The sequence below is a fragment of the Amia ocellicauda genome, chromosome 19 (assembly GCF_036373705.1).
Source record: "Amia ocellicauda isolate fAmiCal2 chromosome 19, fAmiCal2.hap1, whole genome shotgun sequence".
Classification (NCBI taxonomy): Eukaryota; Metazoa; Chordata; class Actinopteri; order Amiiformes; family Amiidae; genus Amia; species Amia ocellicauda.
Window position 1 is genome coordinate 7591210 of NC_089868.1, and position 27503 is coordinate 7618712.

At 40.3% G+C, this 27503-nt stretch overlaps 2 protein-coding genes across 2 annotated transcripts in view; one reads left to right on the forward strand and one right to left on the reverse strand.

The window, feature by feature from the left end:
* Window positions 1-26257, reverse strand: dph5 (diphthamide biosynthesis 5). Its single transcript, XM_066691894.1, has 7 exons — window positions 25831-26257; window positions 24662-24786; window positions 20582-20690; window positions 7288-7408; window positions 3394-3433; window positions 2223-2326; window positions 1-829 (listed from the first exon to the last, which is right to left on the reverse strand). The coding sequence occupies exons 1-7, from the start codon at window positions 25963-25965 to the stop codon at window positions 594-596; spliced, it is 870 nt and encodes a 289-aa protein (XP_066547991.1). The 5' UTR covers window positions 25966-26257; the 3' UTR covers window positions 1-593.
* A 56-nt stretch (window positions 26258-26313) lies between these two features.
* Window positions 26314-27503, forward strand: part of LOC136714401 (uncharacterized oxidoreductase ZK1290.5) — an 85346-nt gene continuing 84156 nt past the window's right edge. Inside the window, exon 1 of the mRNA XM_066691895.1 lies at window positions 26314-26474. Within this exon, the coding sequence (XP_066547992.1) occupies window positions 26393-26474 (82 nt within the window). The 5' untranslated portion in view covers window positions 26314-26392. The remainder of the gene's footprint in view (window positions 26475-27503) is intronic.

Genomic DNA, 27503 nt, shown 5'->3' on the forward strand with positions numbered 1-27503 from the left:
GGGTTTTGAGTCTTTATTGAAAAAGGTATAATTACAGATTTGCATTGCTGTCCCCCCACAATAACGCTGCTGACAGCACAGTACTGTACTGTCTGCCACATCGCCTAGTGTCAGACATGTCTTTGCCAGGTTGCATGTTTACATAGGGATTCTAGTTGACCGTTTCTCAACCCCCCGCCTGCAGCCCTCTTTTGATGCCGCACAGCAAAGCATTTTGTATTTTCACTGGCGAGTCACTTTGAACTGACCTTGCTTGACAGGGGGCCAGGGTCAACTGAGGTCGTGTAGAGTGATGGCCGTGCCTTGCCTTTCCTTCACCCTGATAGGCTATTATTGTCTGTACATCTCCTGGGTCCACTGTGACACAATTCCCACCTCCTGAAATTGGTCACCAAGGCAGCCAATGGCTTGGGTATTGACACGGAGAGCGCGATATGAATTTGCTTTGCTCCGAATTATGACACCCAAACAACCAAGTTCAGTTCAAAAGGTATCCTGACAAGACAAAAGGGATGATGGTTTTGGCAGACGGACAGTGCTAGGCCAGGCTGTGACTGACTGTACTCCTGCCACTTATATTGCTGACAGCACGCCTAAGATGTGTAAGTGGAGCTGTCCGTCATTTTCAGGTTGTCGAACGTTTCCGGTTCAATGGCGAACAGTCGGAGCATGTCGATCTCTAGGGGGTGCATGTGCCCGGTGATGATGAGCGAGTGCAGGGGGGCCCCCAGCTCTGCCGAAGCCATCTGCTGCAGGGTGCCAGCGCGGATCGACTGATCCTCCGCCCCGACCCTGGACAAGCCCACACAGATGGTGTCTTCAGAGATCGCTGCCAAGCAAAAACACAGCACAGTGTGTATTACACAGGGCTTTTACATTCCAAACAAGAGAAATGAAAATGACTGAGCATAGGGCTTTTTCACACCAGCGCTTATTTACTGCCCACCACGAGGTGCCCCACTTTGCTACTTATGTATTTCTTATTCTGGCACTTTCAAGTCCCCTCACTGTCACTGCTTCTGTCCTATTGGTAATTAGACTTAAATATGTTGTTCTTGGTCTTAGTTTACTTTATTACTGTTTACTGTATTACTGTAGGGCTGAAGAGTCCAATTTAATTCAGAGAGATGCATGGTCAATCAAAAGGAATTTAATACAGGCAGCTGCAAGGAAGAGGTGTCCGAGAGGCAATCTCAAGAACAGTTGTAGAGAAGTTACACACTACAGGGATGTTTATATAGACCAGACAGGAGAGAAAGATAACAGGCCCACATGTCTGTCCTGTGATCACTGGAAGCTTGGTTTCTGACTGACAACTGCCCCCACATAAGGCTAAATCAGGGACAAATTAAGGCATATGTAATGTTTAATATAAGGGACTTGTACACTGTATCAAACCCAAATCCCTGGTGAAAACTGTTTCTTATAAGACTCTGGCCATCTATCTATCCATAGTGCAGTACCGTGAGACTAAGGCTGAGACAGTGACCTTGTTTACACAGACACACAGGGAAACAAATGCAGTTCTTCAAGGGCTACGCAATGTATTGCAGAGGGTTTTTAAATTACACACACATACTGCTTAACATGCACTTGAACATTTGCCTATGTACTGGGAGCTTCTAAACAACGCCACATTTCCATAGACCAGGATCTCTGTACCAGTCCTATACTGGAGCAGACAGACAGTGAGAGTCTTCCATAACTCCATAGGAGATTCTGTGACCGAGACACAAACAACTTCTATGATGAAGCCTTTGCGAATGTTAAATTGCACCAAATGCCCACTGTCTGCTAAGGGAAGTGACATTCCCCTAAATGGCTTATATACCCGATAAGCCTGATTACATTAATAGAGAACAGTGCAACCCACAGAAATAAACTATCAATTGTAAACACATCAGAACACTAATATAGTCATTGTATGGCATCACCTTTGTCTGAATATAAAATATTGTGTCCAGATACTATATTCACAGACAATGTAGGTTCATGGGTATTTATAAAACCACATTTACAGTCTAGGAGTGCGTGTGTGGCTTTCATGTGCATTCTTACAATTTGTAATGTAATTTAATTCACAAGGCTGAATGTACCTTCGGGTTTGCAAACCATCTAATCCTAGACTTCAATACAACGGATCAAACGAACAAACCAAAAAAAAAAAAAAAAAAAAAAATATTCCAAATGCTGATTCAATGCCAATGCCCAGTGTCACTCACCCAGCTCCTTGCTCTGCTCCCGCCGGTTCAGGACGATTTCCAGGAGCTGCTGTGCGGCCTGCTTCACGCTCATGTACCTGGGGGGCTCGTAAATCTTGCGGCCCCTGGGGAGGAATTGCAACCGAGCACTGTAAGCAAGGGGGGGCTCTTCTGTGGGTCTACAGCTAACAGCAGTCACAGTCCAAATCACAGACAATACCAAGCTGCCATGTGTAGTGTGGTTATCATACCTGAGAGAGCCTGGTCCGTACAGAAATGGAAATTAGACTTCAGTGGCACAGCAGTCAGAGCCATTTCAGGATTTACAGCTGCATAAGCCGACACCAGGTGCTGCATGTTACAGGCTTATTACTTGATTTGGAGTGTGTGTGAATGCATATGTGGAGTTCACATTATCTTAAGCATGCCCACATATATTTGTGTATTAGCATAAGGTTTTAAAAGAAGACAATAACTAAAAGATTTAAACTATTTCTTATGCTAGTGAAAGAAGCACATGTCTTGTTAATTGCATTAAAACAGGTTAATTTTACATGATTATTATTATTATTGAATAGCTGTAAACCAGGGCAAATTATTGAGAGAATAATTATAGACTGGGATTGCATGTATTTTTTTCATATGGCAAGATCATTGTACAAACACGCGTTTTAACCAGGCTATTTCATTCCATTTCCTCATAATAATATAACACAAATAAATCTGGGAATACATGCTACACATGGCATGGCTGATATTACTCAATGACATAATAGGACCCTCCTAGGGGGAAATGAATTAAGAAATAATCACATGATAAGATGCCCAATGTATTGAGCAATCAGTTATAATGTGTATATTTTGCATAGTCCAAAAAATGTATTTCTTCAAGGAGACAGATTAGGAAGAAAAAAATGAATGAGTATATTTGTGATTTCATGTAATTGGGCATCTCTTCCGAGAGTATGACATAGTAGCCTTGGAGGTAAGACAAAACCAGCAATGATAACAGTTCTGTCACCCAAGCTACGCATTAAATGCAAGCACTGCACGCATCTGTACATATCTGTTTATGTGAAATGTCTGTGAAATCACTGCATCGCCATGGCTTTGCATAAAGGCCCACTTTGCACAAAGTCACTGAACAGAAATAAGAAGCTGAATTGTGTGTAAAAGAATAGAGAGCACTTACTTCATCAAATTCTCAAGTGACTGCTCCTTGACTTTAATATCTGAAAGAAAGAAATCAGTTCAAAAACAAAACAAAAAACACTTGGTCCCCCTGGTCTCCTCTTTCACAAGCCACTGCAGACCTGAAAGGCAATTAGGGGTGTTTGGATGGCAGGTATTTGGTTTTACGACACTAGAGCAACTGAGTTTAATGAGTCTAGGAGATCATAAAATTGTTGAGGTGATTCTGTGTGTAACAGTTTTACCACTAACCTCTTCCCCTTTTGCAAATTGCATTCTCAGAAACTGCATTTTGTTTGCCAAAATAATTGGGCTGAGAAAGACTTATTAGTTCATGTATTTTTTTTTTTTTACAGATTAAATGTAGCTTAGTAGGCACAATATTAAGGTTAAGGAGGATAAGGTTAAGAGGATGTTAAATTGATGAACAAAGCATAGCCTCCTCAAAACACTGAACAGCCATTAACCCAAATAAATGCAGGGGGATGTACTTTATTTCGGTGGAAAAAGAGTGAGGGAGAGGTAGGTGCACATACTAAACTATGCAAAACAAATGCATTTGCTCACCAGAAAAACACACTGAAAGCGACCAATGTCCATCGGTTTGTGAATGGAAATCAGTAGAATTACAGTAAATCTTAAATACCTATTGAACTGAAACTGACAATGGAAATAGATAATAAATTGGAACACCACCAAAACACCACTTCAAAGCTCTGTGTCGATATGATGATTATTATTTTTCCTCTGCATTTGGAGTAAAAGCAGGGCAGACGCACGCTGAAGTAATGATGATAATTTGGCGGCTGCTGTTGAAAGAGGCACTTTGTATCTCCATTAGCTCTCGCCTTTCATGCATCTTAAAAGGGACAACGCAAATCCCTTTCTGTGGGTTTTAATGCCATTGAATAATGTTAATAATGTACACCCATGGAGTCTGGTCGCAATTACATCGGCCGCCCCAGCTGTGGCAGCACCTGGTGAGAGCCATTACAAAAAATAAATAAAGCAAATAGCGGTCTTTATTTCCCCCCCCAGACGCATTATGAATGAGACCAGGCCTCCACGTCCACACAGCCTCACACTTCAGTATGAATTAATTACCTCGAATTAACTGCTGTTGTCACTGGGGACCCTTTTTAATGGAATACTTCAGAGAGGAAATACTGTCCTTATATATTCAGCCATGAAGCTGCCGCCATACAAGAAAAAAAAAAAACGAAATTAAACCAAAAGGGGAAAAAAAAGGACAGTCTGGTTACAAATATTTCGACCATCTGTCTCCCAAATATACACAGTCACACATAAATAAAAGATTTGTCACACCAGGCTGTGAGATTAATAGATTAAGTGATTTTATTTGTGGAATAAATCACTTTAACTGTTAATTAAAAACAAAAAACATTATGTTGGCTATAGTACACAATGGTTTCAGAGTCTGTGGACTGCAATGTTTGCTAACTGTGATGATCACCATTTTGCCCAGTGTGCATATAAGGCATGCCCACATATAAGGCACAATGAAGCTGTGAAGTCTGACCATCAATGATAGCCGCAATAAGAACTAACAGCTAATCTGATACTCAAAATACAGTCATTTTACTAAATATTACACTTGGAATTACATAGAACGAGTAATACTACATTTTAAATGTAACAGTAATTGGCTGTACTAAGATATGACAGGTTGATGTCTGTCTTTATTCGGGCACTAATTGTCAAACAGTTTACATTTATTTCCTACTTTTACAGTTAATAGTTAGAAAGGTTGAATTGCTACAGGAAAGGACAGCTTTTGCTATTTTTGCAGTTAGATTACTCAAAGAGCTTACAATGTGTATCTGCTGGACTCCCACCCGGAATTACTTTGTGAATGAGCAGTTTGTTGCTCATAGCACTTTCCACTTTACTATGATATTACAAAAAGAGCAACTTGACTTTGTAAGACTAGGGTTCTTGATTAGAAACCAAATGGCCTCTTTACTATCACAATACATGAAAAAAAGCAACCTTGTTTGAACTTAATAAGGCAAGACATTTCTACCGAAGTAAATGAGTACAGTACTCTGTATTCTGCAAACCCAAGCCCTTTCATGAGGATCATTTCACTTACTTATATCTGCAAACTCTTTTACTGGTCCTGACTACTATAGCTCGATTACTGCATTGTTATGTCTTCTGATATCAATCTTGATCAGAATGTCTCAAAACAGATTAACAGAATAACTGTTTTCTTTCTGGGAATGCGTAATAATTTGATCCCATTATTGCTCTCAAACATATTCAAGAGCTGTGAAGTGCTATATTGCCTTACTATTACACCCTACAATTTCCTGTTTATTCTCTCTTTGTCTTACTTTGTTGTTTTCTTTCTGGGCTAAAACGATTATGATTGCTATTCCAAAGTGTTGGGCCAGTGGTAGAAATAAGACTGCTATTGCAGGTCTGATCCATTTTCAGGCTATGTAAGCTTCAGAGTCTGGTGCAAATTATTCGTAATTATTTCTTAGATGATCCCCTCAGCCAGGGCACCTCACAGTGGTCACAAAATGCACACACAATGCAGTTGCTTTGATTAGTTTCCAGGATGAAGCCAAAAAGCCATACACTGAATTTGAAATTAACTTCTGTCTTCCTGTGCATCTTCCCCTGAAGGACACTAGAAAAATAGCAGATACAAAAATGCTTTAAATCACCATGATCTTTAAACGATAAGAGTGAAAATACTTTCCAAAATGATTGTTATACACTGTAGCACTCTATCATGCACCAGTGATTGTGAGAAGACCATAGAGGTGTATCTATCAGATAGAGAGAGATGCTTACATGCTCTCCAATGAGTTGTATTCAGAAACTTCTGTTCATTTAACTTTGTGTGTTTATTCCTTGGGTGCAAACAAGTGTGTGTAGCACTCTTTGTTCTGCGTTGACTTCCCTCTGTTCGGGTTAGCTGATCACCCTTAACAGCTATTTCAATAAGACAACATAATGCATTTATTAATTAGCTTTTTAACTTACTGGAAGACCAATTGGACAAGGAAGCCCAGAGGACTAATTCTTGTATTTAATGTCTTGAAAAGAAGGTGCAAAATTTGCACCCCAGAGTAAAGCATGTATTGATTATGAGTGGGAAATGTTTAGGATTACTGTCTTCAGTCATATTTTAAGCCATCCATTAGCAAGACCGGGGGTCAGGGCCACATTTCCGTTCCCACAAATCTTTCCCAGAAGGCCATTCATCAATCACGTAATCATATATGGGTTGTAACTGGCAACTTTTCATGGAAGCAGCGGCATTATTTTTGCAAGCTAAATTCTGAAGTAAACAGAATCCAAAAGCTCTCTTCTGTATAAAGACTGCTAATTGTGAATTTCACCTACTTTTTCAACAGCTCACACTTGGTACTCAGTAAAGATTCATTCAGCACTAACTGCAAAACATCTCCACGATGAAACCGGGTAATGCTGGGAATTCCTGGCAGTGCTCCTGGAATTCTCCCCTTGTTCCCGTCAGGGCTACAGTGCGCAGTAGTGTCACAAAGGGATTTTATGTTTTTTTCATTTATAGATGTTGCGCTTTTAAAAAATATGAAAAAAAAAATGTTGTCAATGTGATGGGTATAGTCTGGTATGTAGATAAATCAGAAAAACAAACTGTTAAAATTGTTTCAATCTAGGTAAGCCTTAGAAAAATTGACATAAAACCCCTCAGCGTTTCCATACTTTTTTGGATGCTGGTTTGGAGGGCCATGGGAGTGGAATGTATGCAGCCAAAGTTCAAAACTGGGTCAAGAAGTTCTGGTCAGAAAATCCAATGGTAATTTATTTGGTCAGGGCGTTCTGCTCGTAATGATGACCAAAGCAGGGCAAAACTAAAGAGGTTTACGTGACTCACCAAGTAAGCACAATGTGTGCATTCCATTGGCTCGGTTCTTCTGAATTTTGTCATAGAAGCTCTCTGGTTTCCAAGTGTCTGTCCAGAACACTACAGACACAGTCTCCCCGAAATTGTACAGCTGCAAAAAGACAGAAGCAAAGGGGAAGAATGCTTAATATAAACACCTTGAACTCAAGAATTTGGACTGCTAGATTACAGGTTGTTCACTGTATTTTAGAAAATGGGCTGCAGTGTTATAAGATTGCAGATTGATTTAAAACAATTAAGTCGTTTAATACAAAGAAAAATAATTGATCCTATAAAAATGTAATTATATATATATATATATATATATATATATATATATATATATATATATATATTACAATACTTCTATGCAATGTAATGTCTCACACTTTTATTTATATAAAGAACTAAGATTGACATTTCTTTAGTTTAAGGCAGTGGAACCAGTGTGACTGGGAAGTATTTCCCAGATCTACTAGTTGTTTAATGACCACAGCCACAGAGTTTAAAGAGTGGGAATACTGACAGCGCAGGGTGTCCAATAGGGTGGTGTTGTTTTCTCATTTTCTCAGTCAAAAGTCATAAATAATAGTGCAAATGGAAATAGAATTTTTCTATTCTCAAAATATTATACTGTAACATTTGAATGGGGTTCAGGTCAGGCAGCTGGGGAGAACGGTGCATTCACCTTGACAGCTGCTGTTTATTTCCTTTTTATTTTTTTCTCCTTATTAAGATTTAGTTTAGTATTCAGGGTAATTTTTATATTACTACATTTTTATACCAGCAAAATATTTCAAAATCTTCACCTTCCTACTCCAATGTTTTTTCCTATAGGCACCAAACAATATTTTCGCAGTCTCAACAATTATTATTATTACAGCGAGCACATCAATTGGCTATATGGCTCTGAGACCATCTTCCTCAATATACCTGCTTCCTTCACAGGCTTCCTTTTTCAAGTCTCACAATATAACAGACCCCAAGGGTGCTGATGATGCGATCTTATTAGTTTTCACAACATTCAGCTCAAAAGCCAAGTGTGCTTTGACTGTCCCAAAAGCTGCCTGCTCTTTGAAAACAAAGTGAAAGGCGTTAGTCATCTTCTCTGTCAAGACGAGCACCAGGAGTATGGTCTTTGTTCCAGCTCAAACCATGCTTTAAATGTTGTATTACTCGACACTCTGATGGTGAAATAGCTGGAACAATGTACCGAACTCCCAGCCCCTCACCTTCCAAGCCTGTAATGTGTGTTGGATAAATAGTTCACACTCATTTTCTAATTTTTATATCAAGCTGAAGCTAGGGCAGAAAACACAACATCTTCTGACTGAAACCTTCCTCGGGGGTTGTGTTACATGCACTTGGAAATCGCTGTGTCATAGCATCAAGGTTCCTAGTTTTACATGTTTATTAAATTAAATTAAATTATCTGATAAAAAGAAAAAAAACCATTTGAAAATTAAATATTTTTTCTGTGATATAACATGATTTAACATTACAATTAAGTATTCCTAACCTGAATCTACACTAACACAAATAAGTTAAACATTTTTTGTATTATTTAACTATAACCACTGTATTCATAGAAAACCATCAGCCTAATTAAAAATAAAAAGTATTCACTAGTTTCCTACGGGGGGAGCACCATGTTTTATGTACAAACAGAAATGGAAGTGGAAATTGCATTTATAGTTTATCCATACTTTAATCATCATCATCATCATCATCATCATCAACATTTTGCTTGTTACTGAAGTAGAGCTGCAGCATTCCAGACACATTTTCGTTCCCCAAGTTATTAGTTTATTAAAGTATATTTAGGCACTGATCACAAGAGCATGATGTTGCATATAATGCAAAAATTACACAAAAATAACCATTCAGAATACATGTATCAGCATAGTTCGTAGACTTCTAACAAAAATCAACAAAATAAAAATGAAATTATCATAAATTTTCTGCTAAACCAAAAATTGATGTTTTTTCATGGCAAACAGATTACTAGGAACCTTGCACACTATGCAGTAAAAGCCTGATACAGGTGGCATGATTTTAAGGTCAGGGACAACTGTTTTCTGAAGTTTAAAAAGCGACTCAAACTCAAGCACCCAGTCATTCGGGAGCCAAATGTAGTGAGGATAATATTTGTGGTGTTGCTTTTGGCTAAATTGCATCCTTATCCATGTCTTTGCAGAAGGACAAACTCATCACCAGACCACCAGCAATGGTAGCCCAGTGGCACAAAATCCAGCCCCCCCCCCCCCCCCCCCCCGAAACCAAAAATGAAGGTTTGGGCTAGGTGTAATGTAAAATGTAGTTCTGAAGCTGTGGTAGGCTTTCAAAATGATACAGATGGCAAATCTTGGAGTACAGGAGTGTGGGGCAGCCAGTTGCAGACATCCAGAGGAAATTTCTTACGTATTTAAGACACAAAAACAATTGTTACCACATACAAGAGCGCCTTGTTTACCTTTAAAGTGAAAGAAAACTAAGCAGCTAATGCACACTGCCAGAGAGTGTGTATACATTGCACTCTGATAGATCACCCAGATTACAACAGAGAGGCACAATAAGACCCCGCCAAGGTGCTTCCTGTTTTTCATGAGCTCAGAGAAAAATGTCAGCGCATATTCCCCCCCAAGAAAAAAACAAATCAGTCCTCCACTGGCACTGCTCTGGGGCGTCCTTGTACCAGGGACCACTACTGGGATAAAGCCACAATAACATGATTCTCATACCCACACTGTATTCATGTCCGAGCTTTATTTGGGAGCATCCTTCTACTGCACACCTACAACGTAACTTGTAATATTCCATCTATAGATTCATCTAATGAAGGTCAGCTGCAGCAGTACCAGTACAGCACCCTGTCATACCGAATACTGCAGCCCAGTTTAGAACAGGGCAGAATCAAACACAGCATTTGATACGGATACTATGGGCCCTGCTCCTGTGGGGAATGGGGAAGATCTCATTTAATTTTGTATTCTCTGTTATTGTCTACGTTTGAAACCGTGCCACCCAAACAGGCATCGTTTCAGCAGCTTCTACAAATCTGGCATCTCGGTACTGCGTTGATATAGAGATTACAAATCACATTTCGGTTGAGGATGTACATGGAAGTAGACCAAACAAACATCTGTCAATCCAGACGAGTTGGAAAGGACTGAATAGGGAGAATATATGTGCACTGATTTTATTTATTATGCAATGAAGTGGGAAATGACTATTTGAATTAAAAACAGTTTTGCAGTTGCTTAGGGTCCAAGGGACAAAACCTGAGCGCATGAGAGTGTGCGAAGACATCCTTCCTTTTCTTTTGTTCTCCCTACAAAGTGCTGATTGAGCAGGGTGTGCTTTCACAGCTGTTCCTCAATTTCAAGAGTTAATCTCCTCAGTCCCCTCGCAAAACACAATGTGAATGATTGAATAGTCATTTCAGTCAGCTGCAGAAAAACCTACAGAACCCGTATATCCATTTCTAAAATACAAGTAAATAACAGATCTAAAGGATGTGTCACAATTTCTTTTTTGTGATCTAACACATTAAAAGAAAATGCCTTTAGTATGAGGCCTAGGGTTTTGGTTTTATCTGGCTACACTGTATATATTCACTATAGCATTCAGTATCTAATGTCTGCCTTTAGGTAGGCAAAGAGAGTAGACAGAATCTCAGTTCATGAGCCAGCTAGTGAATATACAGTAACTGAATGTGTGCACACTGTAAAACTGCAGTAACTGTCTTGCATGCACAGTTTGTCACTGAGGCATAACAGATAGATGCTTTGTCTTCAGTTTCCAGAATGTGGTCCTATTGTTATTAACTAATCTGTAAGTACAATGTGGGCCACTTAAATATGACATGTATTGTTGTAATAAATCTAAACTGAAAAAGAAAAGCATGTTTCCATTATATTAATGTGAAAGTAATAAGCACAGAAAATTGAGGCACACTTTAACAGATCTTCTGTCACATATAAATGGCCTACCTCATAAATACATATTGTGACAAACCAAGGGGCAGGGTCATACATGGCAGATATGTCAGGCCAGGTCTGCTGCAAGGTCTGTACTCTAGGGTAGAATACCGACCCTAGACAACTACATTTCCCAGAAACCCTCAGGCAGACATATTTATTCCAGACTTTGTTTAAAATAGAACGATTATGTAAGATTAGTGGGTTGTTTTCTGATTTGTTTTGTTTGAATACAGGCACAGCCCTGTTTTTGCAACCTCCTCCCTGGGTCATGACTTGTTTTTACTCCTAAGAAGATCACAGAGAAGACCCGCACATGTGTACAGCCAAGGCGGTTTGTCACATTTGGTGGAGAATGCGGGCACTGATCCCATGAAACCCAGACTTGCCGAGTGAATTTTTTTTCTTAAAAAAAAAAAAAAAAAAAAAAGGTTGTTAAAGCTTTGCTACAGGCTGTAACAGCCCAACAGGAAGCGACCAGGGTGCAGCAGGTGGCTCACCAGGATGCTATGCGGATGCATCAGGAAGCACTGCAGGTCCAGTATGATACAAATAAAATGTTTAGAGAAGAGCAGGAAAAGGTGACTAAAGAACTGAAAGAGAGTGTTGAAGCACTTGCAACTAGGATTGGGCCACAGGGGGCTGCAACCCATTCCACTCCCCGCACCAATCACTTTCTGCAGAAAATGACAAAACAGGACGACGTTGAGGCCTTCCTTATGACCTTTGAGAGGACAGCAGAGAGAGAGGGATGGCCAAAAGAATCCTGTGCAGGGCTCGTGGCACCTTATCTGGCAGGGGATGCACAGAAAGCGTACTTTGATCTGGAGCTGAAGGACGCCCAGGACTATGATAAATTGAAAGGGGAGATAATGACCCGATTGGGCATGACCACAGCAGTGGGCCTACCAACTAGGACAACCACCCCGAAGGCAGATGTTTGATCTGATCCATCTAGCCAGGAAATGGATACAGCCAGAGGTCCATTCATCAGCCGAGGTGGTGGAGGCCATAGTCCTTGACCACTACCAACACTGTTTGCCCAAGGAGGTTCGACGCTGGGTTGGCCAGAATGAGGTGCTGTCCGCTGACACCTTGGTGGCCATTGTAGAGCGGTTCTATACAGCCGGAGCAGCAGAGCATGTACCGGAGGTTAAAAACTTCTTCCCCAGGCCATGGTGAACCAGCGGACCGGGTAAGATGGTTCCAAAGTACTCTGGGAAACATGACATGCTGGGAGATGGAAGAAAAGAGCAAGACTGGGGGGCAAAGGTGGGGCCTAAAGCCGAGACTAAGGGTTATAGGGGGTCACAATCACAACCAATTGTCTGCTACAATTGTGACAAAGTAGGACATATTGCGGCCAACTGCCCAGGTAGAGAGGAACCAATGCAATGTAATGTGTGTGATAAGGGGAAAGAGAAACCGGTATTTTATGCCTGCCCTGTTGGTACGGATGTTTCCATAGGCGGAGTACCTAATCCAAAACACATGTGTACAGTGATAGTCAATGTGAAAGAAGTGGCTGCGCTACTCGACTCTGGCAGTATGGTTACACTGGTCACAGAAAAATTGGTAGTGACCAATAAGCTGGATAGACATCAGGAGCTCAGTATCACATGCATGCATGGCGACACATGCCCCTATCCCACAGCCCTTGTAAACATACAGATAGAGGCCAGGATACTAGAGTACGAAGTCGGTGTGGTACCCAACATGCCATATGATGTGATACTGGGATGATATTTTCCTAATTTTGGAAAACTAGGTAGAAAACAGTAAATTGGAAATGCACACTGAAAACTGTAAGCAGGAAGTTACCTTATCCTTATTTTATGGTAAAAAATGACCTATTGTACCGTGTAAATAAGATAGGGGTGGACATTGTGGAGCAATTGCTAGTTCCCACCCCGTTCAGACTAACAGTTCTCAATCTGGCTCATGGGCATATCCTGGGGGGACATCTGGGGATGGACAAAACCAAGGATAGACTCCTGAGGAGGTTTTACTGGCCAGGCGTACATGCAGACGTGACAGAACATTGTAGTTCATGTCCTGAATGTCAACTACATGCTCCTAAACCAGCATTCAGAAGCCCACTGGTCTCTTTGCACATCATAGAGACCCCCTTTGCTAGGATAGCTATGGATCTGGTGGGACCTCTCCCGAAATCAGCCAGAGGGCATCAGTATATACTGGTTATTTTGGATTATTCCACCAGGTACCCAGAAGCCATTCCACTGCGGACCATGGCTTCAAAAGGTATTGCAAAAGAGCTAATGTTGATGTGTAGTAGGGTGGGGATACCGAGGGAGATATTAACAGACCAGGGCGCACCCTTTATGTCTAAGGTTATGACCGATCTGTGTAAATTGTTATAGGTTCAGCAGTTGAGAACATCAGTCTACCACCCACAAACAGATGGGTTGGTTGACAGATTTAATAGGACCCTGATGTCCATGCTAAGAAAGGTAATCGATAAGGATGGGAAAAATTGGGACTTCATGCTGCCCTACTTGATGTTTGCCATTAGGGAAGTCCCACAGGCTTCCCTGGGCTTTTCGCCTTTTGAACTGTTATATGGAAGGCACCCCAGGGGGATATTAGACATAGCCCGTGAAACGTGGGAACACGAGTCCACTCATTTCCGGAGTGTAATCGAGCACATCAATGCTATGTAAGAGAAAATAACCACAGTCACTCCCATTGTGAGAGAGCACCTAAGGCAGGCACAGGAACACCAACAATTCGCCTATAATCGTCAGGCTACACTGAGGGTGTACCAGCCTGGTGACAGGGTGTTGGTGTTGGTTCCCACTGTAGAATGTAAATTTCTGGCTACGTGGAAGGGACCTTCTGAGATAATAGATCGAATAGGGGAAGTGAACTATAAGGTTCGGCAGCCCAGCCGTCGACCCCCAGAACAAATATATCATGTCAACTTAATAAAAGCCTGGAAGGACAGGGAAGTGTTGATGTTGACTTACCCCCCTCAGCCACTAGGGGCACCGAAGGTGAATATTGCAGCTGCCCTGTCACCTGACCAGTTGAAGGACTTGATAATACGTAATAGGGAGGTTTTCTCAGGCATACCGGGGTGTACCCATTTAGTCTCTCACAACATTGTGTTGCTCCCAGGAAAGAAGGTAAATATGAGGCCTTACAGGGTACCAGAAGCTCACAGGAATGCTATTAGAAATGAGGTTAAGGAAATGCTGGAGGCAGGGGTTATTGAAGAATCCCACAGTGAGTGGTCCAGCCCTATAGTCATGGTTTCCAAGCCTGATGGCTCCTAGAGATTCTGTAATGATTTCAGAAAGGTTAATGAAATTTCAAAGTTTGATGCATACCCAATGCCCCGAGTAGATTAATTGTTACAGAATATTGGGAATGCTCGCTATATTTCAACTCTTGACTTGCCAAAGAAAAAACAGCCTTTGCAACCCCAGATGGTCTGTTTCACTACACAGTGATGCCCTTTGGCCTGCATGGACTCTGGACTCTCGGACAAGCCAGCTGAGAAGTCGCTCAAGTCGCCGCAGCTAAGTATCACTTTCTCTCGCTTTTCCTCATTTAGTTAGGTTACATAGACTGTTTACGTGGTTTGTTGTTTAGCTACAAATTGTATATCTTGCACCTGTATTGTCGGAAAAGCAGCGACTGTTTGTTAGTTTGTTAGTGAATTTAGCCAGTAACCCAGCACACTCGACACGCCCTGTCTGCAATCAGAAGCGTTGTAGGCTGTGATTATTTAGCATTTATTTAACATTACTACAAGCTATTGTTCAGTGTAACTGCATGTGTCTTGCCATTTCTGCCATTTCCGCCTGGATGCAATCGCACCACCTCAAGCTCAACCTCTCCAAATCAGATCTCCTCTTTTTCCCCCACTCTTCCTCACCTTCTGCTGACCTCCCCATCTCGATCCCCTTGGAATCCACCACACTCTCTCCTTCTTCTGCTAAAAATCTAGGAGTCACCCTCGATCCTGTACTCTCCTTCTCCCAGCACATCACCATGCTGACGCGTACCTGCAGATTCTTCCTGAGCAACATACGCCGGATCCGTCCCTTCCTCACCGACTACTCAACTCAGCTACTCGTCCAGTCGCTGGTCCTCTCCCGCCTGGACTACTGCAACTCCCTCCTGGCCGGCCTGCTTGCATCCACTACCCGCCCACTCCAGCTCATCCAGAACTCTGCAGCTTGTCTGGTATTCTCTCTGCCACGATTCGCACACGCTACTCCACTACTCCGCTCTCTCCACTGGCTCCTGATAGCGGCATGCATTCAGTTCAAGACTTTGACCCTCACCTACCGCTGTCTTGACCACACTGCACCAAGCTACCTTCAGTCACTCGTCTCTCCATACATCCCCTCCAGACCACTGCGCTCCTCCAGTGCCAGAAGGCTAACTCTGCCTCCTCTACACTCTCCTTCCTCCAGAGCTGCTCCTTCTCATCCCTGGCCCCTAAGTGGTGGAACAACCTGCCCACCGAAGTCAAAACAGCAGAGTCCTTGACCTCATTCCGGCGCTTACTCAAGACACATCTCTTCTGACAGCACTTATGATATTAGTCCTCTATCCCTGCTAGATAGCACTTCAGCTTATTATGCTCCTCGCGTTCTTGATTGTTTTCCTCCTTGCTCCCTTTCCCGTAGCCCTAGCCTGTAACCCTACATCTTGACAGCACCGTCCAGGATGTAGGAAGTCTCTTACTGTACTTGTGTAAATTGTAAATTGTAATCTGTAAAATGTATTTTGAATTGTTATGTTTTAGCTAAGTTGAACTTGTAATGATGATTACAGCCTTGTACTTCTCTGTATTTTTGCACTTATGTTGTAAGTCGCCTTGGATAAGGGCGTCTGCCAAGAAATAAAAAAAAAATATTATTATTATTATTATTATTAATAATAATGGTGCTCCTGCCACCTTTCAAAGGTTGATGGACCACGTACTTAGACCACACAGGACGTATGCGGCAGCATATTTAGATGATGTGGTCATTCACAGTCCAGATTGGGAATCACATTTGTCTCAGCTCCAAGCGGTATTGGATTCAATACATGCAGCAGGCCTGACGGCTAATCCAACCAAATGCAATTTGGGGTTGGAAGAGGCCAAATACTTGGGCTATACAATAGGGAGGGGTATGGTGAAACCCCAAATATCCAAGGTTGAAGCCATAAACTCTTGGCCTAGGCCTGTCAATAAAAAGCAGGTTAGGGCATTTTTGGGGTTAACTGGGTACTACCGGAGGTTTATTCCTGACTATGCTACCTTAGCGGCCCCTCTGACTGATATGACTATGGCTAGAGAACCCAATATGGTTAGGTGGGGTGATACAGCAGACCGGGCTTTCCGGAGCCTACAGGAGGCGCTCTGCAGCAACCCCATTTTAATGGTACCTGACTTTCAGAATGAATTTATAGTCCAGACGGACGCCTCTGAGGTGGGGATAGGAGCGGTTTTGTCCCAAAGGATGGGTGATCACAAACACCCGGTGTTGTTCCTTAGCAGAAAGTTGGAATCCAATGAAATAAATTATTCGGTAGTTGAAAAAGAATGTTTGGCAGTGAAGTGGGCTTTGGACAGTCTTCGATACTATTTGTTGGGCAGGCACTTCACCCTGATCACTGACCATGCCCCCCTCACTTGGATGCATCGTTCGAAAGACAGGAATACCCGTGTGATGAGGTGGTTTTTGAGTCTCCAACCTTTTCATTTCACCCTGCAGCACAGGCCAGGGAAGGCCATTGGGAATGTTGATGGGCTGTCCCGGGTGCATGCTTTCTTTGCGGCTGTCGCTCGACCTATGGGGTCGCAGCTGGGGGGGAGGATGTGTGACAAGCCAAGGGGCAGGGTCATACATGGCAGATATGTCAGGCCAGGTCTGCTGCAAGGTCTGTACTCTAGGGTAGAATACCGACCCTAGACAACTACATTTCCCAGAAACCCTCAGGTAGCCATTCTACCACCTAATGTGGTCACCTGGTGCTACTTCCTCAATTATTCACCAGGTATGTAAGGCGTGCCTGAGAGAGAGAGAAGAGAGAGACAAAAGGGTGAGTGATCTGGAAAACAGAGGTAGCTCATAAGGACAAAGCCAAGACATATTTATTCCAGACTTTGTTTAAAATAGAACGATTATGTAAGATTAGTGGGAGTTAGGTTCTGTTTTCTGATTTGTTTTGTGTGAAGTAAACATACAGGCACAGCCCTGTTTTTGCAACCTCCTCCCTGGGTCATGACTTGTTTTTACTCCTAAGAAGATCACAGAGAAGACCCGCACACGTGTACAGCCAAGGCGGTTTGTCACAATATTCATATTATTATTAAACAAGGAATGACCACAGAGCTACTTTGTTCAGTAACATGTCTGTCACTGGATATAAATAGGTATCTTCTCCTGCACAATACACAGAGAAAAGCTGTGGTTAAGGATGTTTGTGTCTGTCTGCCTACTTGTTTTGTTGCTGTATTACACCTCTGTGTCCAGTGTGCCCATATAAACAAGGCAAGGATCTTCACCTCAGTATTGTAAATCCCTTTCAGCTGCAAATGCTTTTTTATTTTGTATTTTTTTGCTGGACTAATAATAACTATGATGCAACAGCTACACTGAAATGACTAAAGACCCACAACAGGAAAGGCAAAACTATTTGTTTTTTCCTTTCCTGGAGCAAGCTCTTGAAATACATGCTTGCTAATCTATCTGATTTAAAAATAAATAAATAAATGTTTGTGGAATTTTGGACTCAGTTAGCCTACTGGCCAAGGCATTTAAAACTTGTGACAGGAATCTTACTTAGATTTGCCACAGATATAAATTGTAGATTGCTAGCATTCATAGAAATGTGTCTAGTTACAGACTATTTTACTTTAAAAGTGTGTCATTTTCAGAGCGGCACACTACCATATTAAACGTTTATTTTACATCGGGTTACAGATCGTAGAGGGCCTTTGAGTGTAACATAATAGTATATAATTATATATTAGGGTCAAAGAAGTTAAATCAATTAAGCTGGTTAATACCAATGGAAAAGCATAAAACAAATGTACAGACTATGTCATACAACAGCCCTTGCTGTGTCCCCAAAACAAATGCAATTGTTTCAAATGTCAATGTGCAGGTACGAGGTAACCCATCTTGCGCATTATTCCACAAAGGTTTTTTCTGCTGTGTAACACAATAGTTATAAAGGAGGTTGTTAATGGTTCAGTTACTCGAAAGGATAATGTAGTTACAATCACAGACAGACAGATCCGGGTTATTAAAATCTGAAAATGGTCTGCATATACTTTCGATTAGCACACACCGTGACCATTGTCACCTCGTTCAAGCACATAAACTGATCTGTCCGACCTCCCCGAGCACCTAGCCCAGCTCTGTCAGAAACACTGTTTTTCAGGCTGGGGTTTACGATCAAGGACTGTGTGTGTAAGCAAAGTTTGAAGCCATTGGAAGTGCTGAATTAACTTGCTTGTCATGCTAGCTCAGATTTCCTCGGCTGGGATGCTGACAGGAGATGGATAGGTCTTTGACAAGAGAGGGCAGTGACAGATGGGCCGGCACTACAGTAACAAAAATGCCTGTAGACGGGTCAATTCAGAGGCATTTATTGAGAGCAGGCATTCTATAGTATAAGCTGTTGTCACCTTTTACGGTTTGCTTTCCAGCACTGTATTACAAGAATATCAGTATAAACATCTTTCAAAGTAGAAACTATAGTGGTTTTAGTAAATCCCAGGATACACTGATGAAGAAGTAATAAGTTCATTATACAAAACATAAATACAGGTTAACACCGAGCTCTCCTCTCACATGAAGTTAGGAAAATAACTAAGTATGTGAGATTATAGAAGCCTTTTTGCAGCGTTATAATCTATCAGAATTGATACCATCCAAAACACACAACCTTCATACTGTTTAACTATTTTACCGATTTAATAATTCTAAAGACAATAGTTGATTGAACACATGAAAATACAATGCTTGATTGAAGTAACCTCTCTCCGACAGAAATGCATTAAGAACTATAGCCCCCAGAACAGAGTTAATAAAAAATAATAATTGCATTATAGACAACCCTATTACCTATACATTTTCTGTGGGAAATACTGGGGGTGGGGGTCTGTTGTCTAAATTAGCCACAGAGAATTTAGAGATCCACAAAATTGTTAGGTAGTGTGCCGACTAGCAATGCTTTTGGCTTTTCTTAAGATTTCTCATTATCCTGGTAAACAAGGCTTAGTTTGTATTGTATTTGTCTCTCATTACACAGCTCTACCTTCATGGTTGACTGCCGTTGAAAGACACAAGTCCTGCAGATCTTAATACACCAAAGTCTGCTCCCCCCAAAACACAATGTAAACTTTCTATTGCTAAACATTTCCAGAAGCCTCTTTTAGTGATATGTATACATACATGCAATTTTATAAATAGAAACTAAAACCTCACTAGAGCACTCACTGTGATTTGTCCATACAACTAAACTTGAAGATGAAGTATGGGAATAAAGTTTCTACAATGTGGTAATTATGTATTGTCCCAAAACAACACAAGGGTGGCTTGCCTTCTTGGTTACACCGAGCCAATTAAAGGAAGGATCAAATTGAATGTAACTTTGAAGGGAGCTGATGGTATATATAACGATACAGATGAAAGGAAGTTAAGACAACAGGGTTTTTAATTAACCTGAAGATGTTACTTTTAACAAACAACAGAATACATGTAAGCGAAAATGGTGGATTGTAAGTGCTGGAAGAGCTCTAGTGAAAAGTCCTGCCTGAAGAGTTTCTGTAAAAATAGATGAAAATGACAGGTATGTTCATCCCTAATATTCATAAATCATTAGCACACCACATTAAACCAAGAAAATGGGCAGGACAAAAAAATAAACCCATAAATAATAGGATGCTGTACTGTATGGTACACACTATATGACAATGTTCAAACCAGTGCTGCCCATACAATACGTAACATTGGAAATTGTGTATATTGAGTGAATTTGGTTTTGGTTTCTTATTTATGATTATATTTTTTTTGCTGCCGTCTTTTATGCAGTGAGTGGGTCCTTCCTGGTCTAGTGTGTACTTACTTTGCCCTGCTTTGCCTGTTTCATGTAGAAAGTGGAGATCACTGTAAGCACAAAAACCTCTAAGGTCAGGTCAGGTCAGGTCAGGTCAGGTCAGGTCAGATACAGGTCTCTAATACTGAATCTGACAGAAACTCCAGACACCTAGCACCTGAAATGGGAGGGCAGTAGGAAAAGACTTGCCCAGAAGTTTGGAAACCTCTTACCTGAAGTCCGCAGCACCCCACAGCGTTCATGATGGATGCGTTATGGATCACTCTGTACTGTATGCCAGATTTCACCGCTCGCAGAACTAAATCACTGTGGGTAGTTGCCCTGTAAAATGACAACAACAAAACCACAAAATATTATTACTTAGGCCCAGATAAAGGCTGGAATTAAGTCAAAACTTTGACCCTTCCACTAATAGAAAACTACGAAACTGTACTCAGTGGTGGCTTCATCTCTTGTAAGATGCTACATTCTTCCACTCATAAATGGAAACACTATGATGTACGGGTTTGTTGTTTGCCATTAGCTGGTGATTTAATCCAGACCCGAATCAGAATTTTGCCCATAATGTGAATTGCAAATTACGATCTTGCACCCTATCACATTACTTCATATTTAACACTTTATTAGCCCTGCTTGATTGTTACTTAAGCTGAGGGGGACACCAGTCTACATATAGCTAGAAAATGTAGAATTAAATATGTTGCTTCTACTTTCAGGGGACAAAATTCTACATTTTGTAGAGAATGTAGACAATGTTTATCACTAGCCAATTATATTGCTGCTAGTAACTGAGTTATCAGCTAATCATTGTGCAAATGTTAATGAACCTAACTATAAATAGGGAGAAGTTTAAATGTTTACCTCATATTTCTACAGTACCATCATCAAGGCATAGAATAAACTATGCATGTGCAACATGTGTTCTCCTAGGATATACAACTATAGTTTACTTTCCATAGAAGTGTCATTGAGGTTTACAAATGAATGTGCAAATACAAATCCCAGCTTTACGATCAGTGGTAAAACGGCACAGTTAATTAATTAAAACATTAATTAATACAATTTGCCCAATCGGTGTCAGTTCAACACAATTAAAAAATCCCAAAATACATTATTTGAGTCAGGTCGTCCAAGGTGAGTTTCCCTGACAGTCTCCCACATTAGTTTTGGCTTATTTGTTCTTGCCATTTGTATTCATATTTTCTTTCAGCGAAGCAGTGACTTTTTGGTTCTACAAAATCAAAACTAATTTGATAATGTTGCAAGCAAACAAAGTTACTCAAATGTAGAATGCACATAATTTATATAAAAAGCCCTTTCTACATTTTTCTAATGGCATGAACTCTGGTGTAACCTCAGCTTTAGTGCAAAATGGATCCTTACGCTCAATTAAACCACAATTAGGTTGAAGTTTGCATTTTACGGTAGTGCAAAGGTTTAATTTGGTTTAGGCCTAAGTCACTTGGGCAACGCCTTTTGTCAAACACTTACACAATGTGATACATTTGTACAACATACAATGGGTTATAATAACTGCTACACAACCATGATCACTACAAACAAATACCATCAGCCACCGTTAAAATAGGGTTTAGTTGACTTAAAAAATGTCTGTGTGTCTTGATCTGATGCACACTAAATAAACACCTTTGATATATCTGGGTCTTATAAATAATACAAAATAAATAATAATCATAATAATAATGTGTGAGTGAGGACAGTCTTTGGAAAGGTGCTGCAATTGTTCTACACAAACAAAGGCATTCAAATAAACAAGCCATAAACACTACTTCAATACACTTCTGTAGAACTGCTAAACACTGAACTGCTTTGCCATGAGAGTACTGTGGAGTCTGATGCATAGTAAACTACAACTTAGATCCACGATTGGTTAATGTTGAATAAGAGGAATATGAAAGTAAAAGTGAAATATCTCAATAATACACATTTTCTTGAAATGGGATCTCAATAGAAAATTATACTGCAATACGGATATGTATGACCGTATTAATACAGGTTATATACAGACACAGAGGAGACTAGAATGATTGGACTTCCTTCAAATCTTTCTAATCATCTGATTTCTGATAATGGTACATTTCCACAAATATGCCAAGACACTCCTTGTTTGTGTCGTATCTGCCTCTTTACTGTTACATTTAAAAAAAAAAAAAGCTCTGTGTTTCTTCCATCTGCCAGCATGTTATTAACTTTATTAAAAATGAGCTCGCCACAACCCGTGACTGACAACATGGAACAGGCCAGCCGTTTATCTGGGGTAGGTGGTTTGGATCGAAAAGAGCTGACCCAAACATCTTGCATTTTGACATAATTCTTTGTGAGTTCTGCACCATGTCATTATGAGGGCTCTCGCAAATAGGGGCTACCTAATCAACATCTTTACCAGAAGGCTTCTGAACGTGTATATGGTATTAGGTCGTAATCGCAACTATTTTTTTTGTGCTTTTATGGGGGTCTGTAACCAACTGCTATTGGGCTTGCAAATCCAAAAGTTGAGTTTTGCTGGGTGTAGGCTTAAGGAAAAGCAACCAATGTTCTAGTGTACGTGTCCGGATCTACGCTTGTGTTGGATTTTTATGTTATATCCGCTTAAAAAGCAAATGGCAAGGACCTTTGGCAGTATATTACTAAGGCAGTGGTGGGCAACCTGCGACCCATCTGGGGTTCTGATTGCAGCCCGCCAAGCATTTTGTTAACAGTTGTCCCTGCTTGTGAAAAACAATGAAGATTAACCATTTTGTACAACTCGTTATGGAATATTCGGCCTGTATTCAGAGTATTTAAGCTTATCTGTGGGATAATGGTTAGTGCAAATATCCAATTTCAATTTTGCAGCCCACTGAGATGAAGGGGACACACACTCACCACGGGATTAAGGAGTTGTTTCAGCTGCAAAGGTAGCTTTCTGTTTACAGGCAAGTTTCTCTTTACATGCGCGTTTCAGTTGTGTCGAATGTCATGCTTTACGAGACCAATTTAAAAAGATAGGCCTTTTAGGTTACATATACATGTATACACCTGCAAGGTTACATACACAAGTCCTTATCTCTATGAAGTCCAAATGAAGCCCTCCAAGCTCTCCGGGATTATATGAAAACCGAGGGGAGGGTAGAATAATTATGGAAAATTCTACAAGTAGGCTTATGCAATATGGCACAATAAATAATACAATCCGGTAGAGCGATCAAAAGAGTGCAAGCTTTGTGGCAGTGAAGGAATGATTACTGTGGAATGATATAATTTTATTTTTTGTTTGGCAGTAGTTCCTTTTTCTTCCATGTGTTAATTCAAACTAGACACAAAAATCATATTGACAACTGAGACCAAAACCCCTATTTCTTACTTTCCCAGTGAGGATAATACAGTACAGCTCTCCTCAGGTGGATCAGAATGGAAAGTAGGATATAATTATAAAACCACAAGAGAAGTCAAGTGCTCTATTCCTCACCTACGATGCACTTAAAGTTTCAGCCTCAGATGCAAGATGTTGTTGAAATTTCTTTATAATAACATGCATAAATAAAATATGGTCATAATAATGTCAACAAGGTTAACTCTTTTTGCAAACCCCAATTGAAATAACAGTGTTGAAACCAAGCATTTAAGCACATGCTTCCAAAGTACAAAAGGGGGTTGATTTCCAGGTCTGTCTGGACTTTATGAACACAACTGAATGGACTGCAAGCCTGAAAACTAGTGCTGTGACATGTTACAAAATTACGCAATACTCAGATCCATAATGTCGATAAAAACATGGAAACATTTTGTAATGGTTTCTCTAATTAGGAACATAATTCTCATTGAAGAACATTGGAGCCCTAGCATTTGAAGGCCAAGGGCTCTAAAGCTGGAAATAACCAGATATTTCAATAATTTGTTGAATTAAGTCACAAGGAGCTTGGATGGACTGAAAACCAGAAGATCCTGTATGGTCCTGTGGCTCTCCAAAATCAGGAGTCAGGATCACTGACCTAGAATATTATGGTATCAGTCATAACTTTCGGCTTTGTTTTGTAAAGCCAGCCCATAAAGCACACTGGCGCCTTTAACATACGATTTGTTCTAATGAAAGCAATACTGTAAATGATTGCTCTCGTCTTATTCAGACTGCCATTGTGTAAAAGTGGTGCTTGTTTTGCAGTTTGTTCAATGCCAAGCAGGAACATATGGGAAAAGTATGGAACCATGATGCAAAACTAAAGCCACTAAAGGCAAATATGTTAATAATAATAATAATAATAATAATAATAATAATAGTTTGCCACTCTTACCCGAAGGGATCACCAACCACCAGAAAAGCAACATCACTGCAATCCGCCCCCTTCAGAATATCACTGGCTTCTTGTTCTACCATGTCCCTGTCAGCCAGTATTAGCTCTCTGCCATAGTACTCCTCCTGGGTTGAAAAGATAAAGAGATCAATGGGTTTCTTTACTAAAATTCTTGGTTTTCTGGGGGGAATCATATGTAACTGAGTATAAGTATGGTGTTAAGAAGAGACTGTATATTTGCCATTTTAGCCATCCAGCCAGTTTTATTGTTCTCTCCTCCATGTCTAATAGTTTAGTTCAATGTATTGTGTATGGATTATTCATTTCTTTGGTCTCTTTTCAAACCTGTAAAGAGCTCTGTGGCTACGCTAAGAAGGGCACTATTTTAAATAAAAACTGATTGATTGATTGATATTGGGACAATTGGACTTTTTTCTGCTGTACTATTATATGTAACACCATCAGAACTGAAGTTGTTTTCTAGATAATTCTCCCAGATCTGTTTTTTTTTTCCCCTTCACACTGCCCACAATGTTGAAAGTGCCAAGCAGCAATGAATAGGGGGAATGGTCATGGGTGAAAGGATTGAGTAAAGTAATCTTAATTAACAATCTTATTTCTAGTGAGCTTCCAGGAAAACTGAATCTGTATTATCTCCTGCTCACTTATTATATGCACCTCCATATTTTTAAACTGGCATTCAGAAATCTTGTTGCATCTATAATATTAATGCAATGCAATCGTTCAATTAAAGTTGAATGGGCGTCAGTGATATCAATGCATGTGGGCCTGAAAAGGACTGGGAATACGGGAATGACGTTTTGTAGCTTTACATAACCTTCAATGCACTACAATAATCCTAGGTACTGCCACTGAAGCAGTAGTATAAACAACTTTTATTATACTTCTTCCATGCAGTTTTAAGACACAGGTAGACGAACGCCACATTGACAGTACATTCATTTTAAACCAGCTACAGAGATGTGTATTGATGATCAGCCCTTTGAGAAAGATTCCCTTGGTGACAGAGGAGGGAAATAGTTAGATTCTCGTCAGATGACATTTTCTTCAAACTATATGTACATATGAGAAATAAATGTCATTTTCAGATGCTTTTTACAGAATGGCGTTTCATACAGTAAAACTGTTCAAATTAAATGTACACATACCAACGCGTCTTTCCCCACAGTCAGAATGGACGTGTACGCTTCCAAATACACCCTGCTGCACTTCTGAATCACCTCCAAACCCTTAACCGTTATGTCTTTAGCATCTCCTAAACCCAAACCGATGAAGTAAAACATCGTGAACGGGAAGTTATTCGTGTAGCTGACGCGACCTGTAAAGAGCTGTCATAAAATACATTTAAGACGAGTTTTTTTTTTTAAACCAGCGTCGTACCACTGATACATGAACGAGTCTGATTTTTAGTTAAGGAAAGCACTGCACTGATTTCACTTAAACGTACACATACCAAAGATTAAAAAAAAAAAAAAAGATAATCGATATAATCTACTAGGATGTCAGACACATCTTCTTAATGATATGTGTGTTGGAGTGGAATGCAGCGTGCTAACCAAGTACTTTTCTCACACTGCTATACGGCTGCCGGAAACTGATTTATTTTACGGTAGTTTACGACAGAATCGCATTCCTACCAGCCTTGATAAAGTGACTTATTACATAAAGCACTGCATTTTTTTATTTATTTTTTGCTGTAATACCACAAACATGGCAGCCACAGTTCCCCTGAAGCTTATGTGTCCCACAGTCCCTCTTTCTAATGGTCTTCAGATTCCCATCTTGGGGTTAGGTAAGTGGAGTACAGTAAGTGATGTGTAGTGTACATTTGTAACTTTAGATGTGCATCGACACGTATGTACTACATTTGAAATCAACACAAGATCATGTTGTCAGATTGGCATAATTTGGTGCACTGGGTACAATCTCTAATATATGCAAAGAGTGAGTCATTATGATTTATTTAACATTGTACAGCATTGTCAAAAACTCAAGAGATGTAAGTCAGTCACCCTGCTGTCATAGTAAAGTATAGTGGCGACCTTTTATTATTGCACACATTTATTTTCTCATATTAGGAATTATTGCATATGAAAATCACATTTCTAAACATTGATGTCCTGTTTTTATATAAGCATTTATTTACAATGCCAATTTTAAAAAGCAACCAATTTAAATACAATACACTTTTTTTTTAAGTGTTCGATTTAAATTTTGAAACCACAGCAATTTGTGATTGAAAGCATGCACAAATGTTGACATCAGCATTATCAACAAACCGTTATTTATACAGTACTCAAACTATGTAAACTATGGTGCGAGGGCAGTATTCACGGTGCGGCCTTGCATTAAGGTAAGCATTCAGATCCTTTTTTGAAGGGGGGGAAAACAATCACTGGAGGGCCACAGTGTCTCCTGGACTTTGTTCCCATCCTGCTCTCAGTTACTTATTTGCTCTGCTCAGTCGGGTGAATTTAACACTACCCTCTGGGCTGCTGATACAGTTATAGACAGTACCAATTGAATCATTACAATATTTAAGACTGAAATTGTCAAAGAGCTTTAAACAGTGTTCAATCTTATCTATTTAATCAAATATTTGGGTTAATTAAGTAATTTAGAACTTCAATTAGCACAGACACCAGAAGACAGTGTGGGCCTTCGGGAACTTACATTGAGTCTCTGGATACAAGAACACATGAACCAACATTTTAACAGTAAACTAGTAACCTGAGAGGGTGGTGGGACACTTTAATACATCCATTGTGTCTTTGTTACTCAGATTATACAAGTAAAACTTAGTAAATTATCTATATTATTC